Source organism: Kryptolebias marmoratus, linkage group LG4, assembly GCF_001649575.2.
Source record: "Kryptolebias marmoratus isolate JLee-2015 linkage group LG4, ASM164957v2, whole genome shotgun sequence".
In the NCBI taxonomy this organism is placed as follows: Eukaryota; Metazoa; Chordata; class Actinopteri; order Cyprinodontiformes; family Rivulidae; genus Kryptolebias; species Kryptolebias marmoratus.
This window is the reverse complement of record NC_051433.1, coordinates 3,558,096-3,560,001: the sequence shown is the minus strand read 5'-3', so window position 1 is coordinate 3,560,001 and position 1,906 is coordinate 3,558,096. Positions and strand designations below refer to the sequence as shown.

General features: G+C 35.8%; 1 protein-coding gene across 1 annotated transcript in view; it reads right to left on the bottom strand.

Moving 5' to 3' along the window:
- Nucleotides 1-1,906, bottom strand: part of LOC108244925 (cytochrome c oxidase subunit 6C-1) — a 4,237-nt gene extending 2,331 nt beyond the window's left edge. The window contains exons 1-2 of the mRNA XM_017431469.3: nucleotides 1,776-1,906; nucleotides 327-441 (exon numbers count right to left, since the gene is read on the bottom strand). Of these exons, the coding sequence (XP_017286958.1) occupies nucleotides 327-431 (105 nt within the window). The 5' untranslated portion in view covers nucleotides 432-441; nucleotides 1,776-1,906. The remainder of the gene's footprint in view (nucleotides 1-326; nucleotides 442-1,775) is intronic.

Here is a 1,906-nt window from a genome sequence, read left to right as displayed (position 1 = left end):
GTAATCATCAAAATTAAACGAAATAAACATTTGAAATATATGAGTTTGTATGTAATGTATGAATATAATATACAAGTTTCACTTTTTAAATGGAATTACTGAAATCAATCTACTTTTTCATGATATTCTAATTTTATGACCAGCACCTGTAGTAGTCTGGCTGTGAAGTTGGGTGTAAAATGTGATCGATAGAACAGGATTCTGAATAGCATATTTAAAACAGATCAGCACCTGGCTTGAGCTTCATATCTGGAAGTGTTCGTATCATCATATATTCCTAGCATTCATAAGCTGTAGTGTGTCGGTGTGTCAACCCGTGCAATCACCTTGAACGCAAGAGCAGCTGCAATGGCCAGAGAAAAAGCAATGGGTAGATGAAACCTCAGGCGCTTGGCCAACAATCCCCTCATCACTGGCTTTTGCAGAGACATGGTTGATCACCTGAGGAAAAAAATAAAACAAAACTCAAGTTGTGCTAATAGGACAGACAAGTCCAGTCCACCTTTACTACCGTAAAATGAGTCTGATACAAAAAAAATATTTACCTACAAAATTCCCACTAAAATCTATATTATGCTAGTTACTTTGAAAAATTTTTTTTTAAAAAAAGTCAGTGTTTTCTAAAAACATCTTATTTTAATGTAAAAACAAACAGCAGTTTTTCCTGTTATGTACAACACAGGAATGCATTTAAACTTTACCTTTAAAAAGATTAAAATCACCAAAAACTAACATTTTTTGTGTACCTTATGAACTCTTGACAACTAGTATATCAGCAAAATATGAGAACTGGTATACCCACCAATTAACCTTGAATTATCTGCCAACCAAGCTGTAAAAAACTATTTTGGCACAATTTTTTTAAACGTTGCCCTGATGTGGTTTATGTATGTCTTTCAATCAAATTGAGTTTGCATGTCATGAAATGTTCTGTCTATAGTAACTTGTTCCTTGATATACTGATTGGTTCAGCTCCAGATAAATATGAGATAAATCAAACAAAAAGTGCCTTAGTGTTGCCAGCTAATTTACCATATTTACTAACTTTGAAATGCCAAGCTATTCACAAACTCGTTTTGGTAAGTCTCCGAACAATCAAAACCCCATATAAAACGAAAGGCTAGGATTAAAACATAGTATTGAGGGCCTCAAAATAAATAAACGTAATGCATCCTGAGAATGCATTGAGGCACACCGCCATCATGAACTGCTGCCAAGTCAGGTCAGCACCAGATCTGCAGAAACTTTCAGTGGCAGCGTCAGGTTTCGACCAAATCCCAATGTCATTTACCATATTGCCAAGCACAAGTTTAACAGAAAGAACTTAACATGGGAACTTCAACACCGTGAAAAGAAAAACTAAACACTATTTTAGTTTCAACACATCCGGCTGAGGCGCATGTTCAAACTACGCTAGTATTATTATTATTAATAGCATCGTTAGCGCACCTGACATCTAAGAACACAACTTCCTTTTTCTCGGTTATACTAATACATCATATGAGTTATGAATCGTACAGTTTTATAACAAAACTACTTTACGTATAGTCTATGATAGCGGTAGTTTGGTTAAAAAATTGCTGTCGTTGATTGAAAGACGAGCTAACGTTAGCTAGGTCGATATAAGCTAACTGCTAACCGTAAGAAGAAAAAAAAAACCTCAAATTAAGTCAACCTGGGAAATTACACACTTTAGGTTTGGTTTTAAAATACGATGCATTACAGAAATGCTTAAAGGATTAGGTTTGATCACTGAAAACTGTAAAGACACTCACAGCAACGTAGACGACCTTCACAAAAACTGCTAACACTCTAGCTGCGTTTCACTCTCACCGGAAGAGTTTCTACTGGTGCCACAGAGGGACAAAAAGACGCGTTTGAAAAAGCGGCAGCGCCTGTAACGACA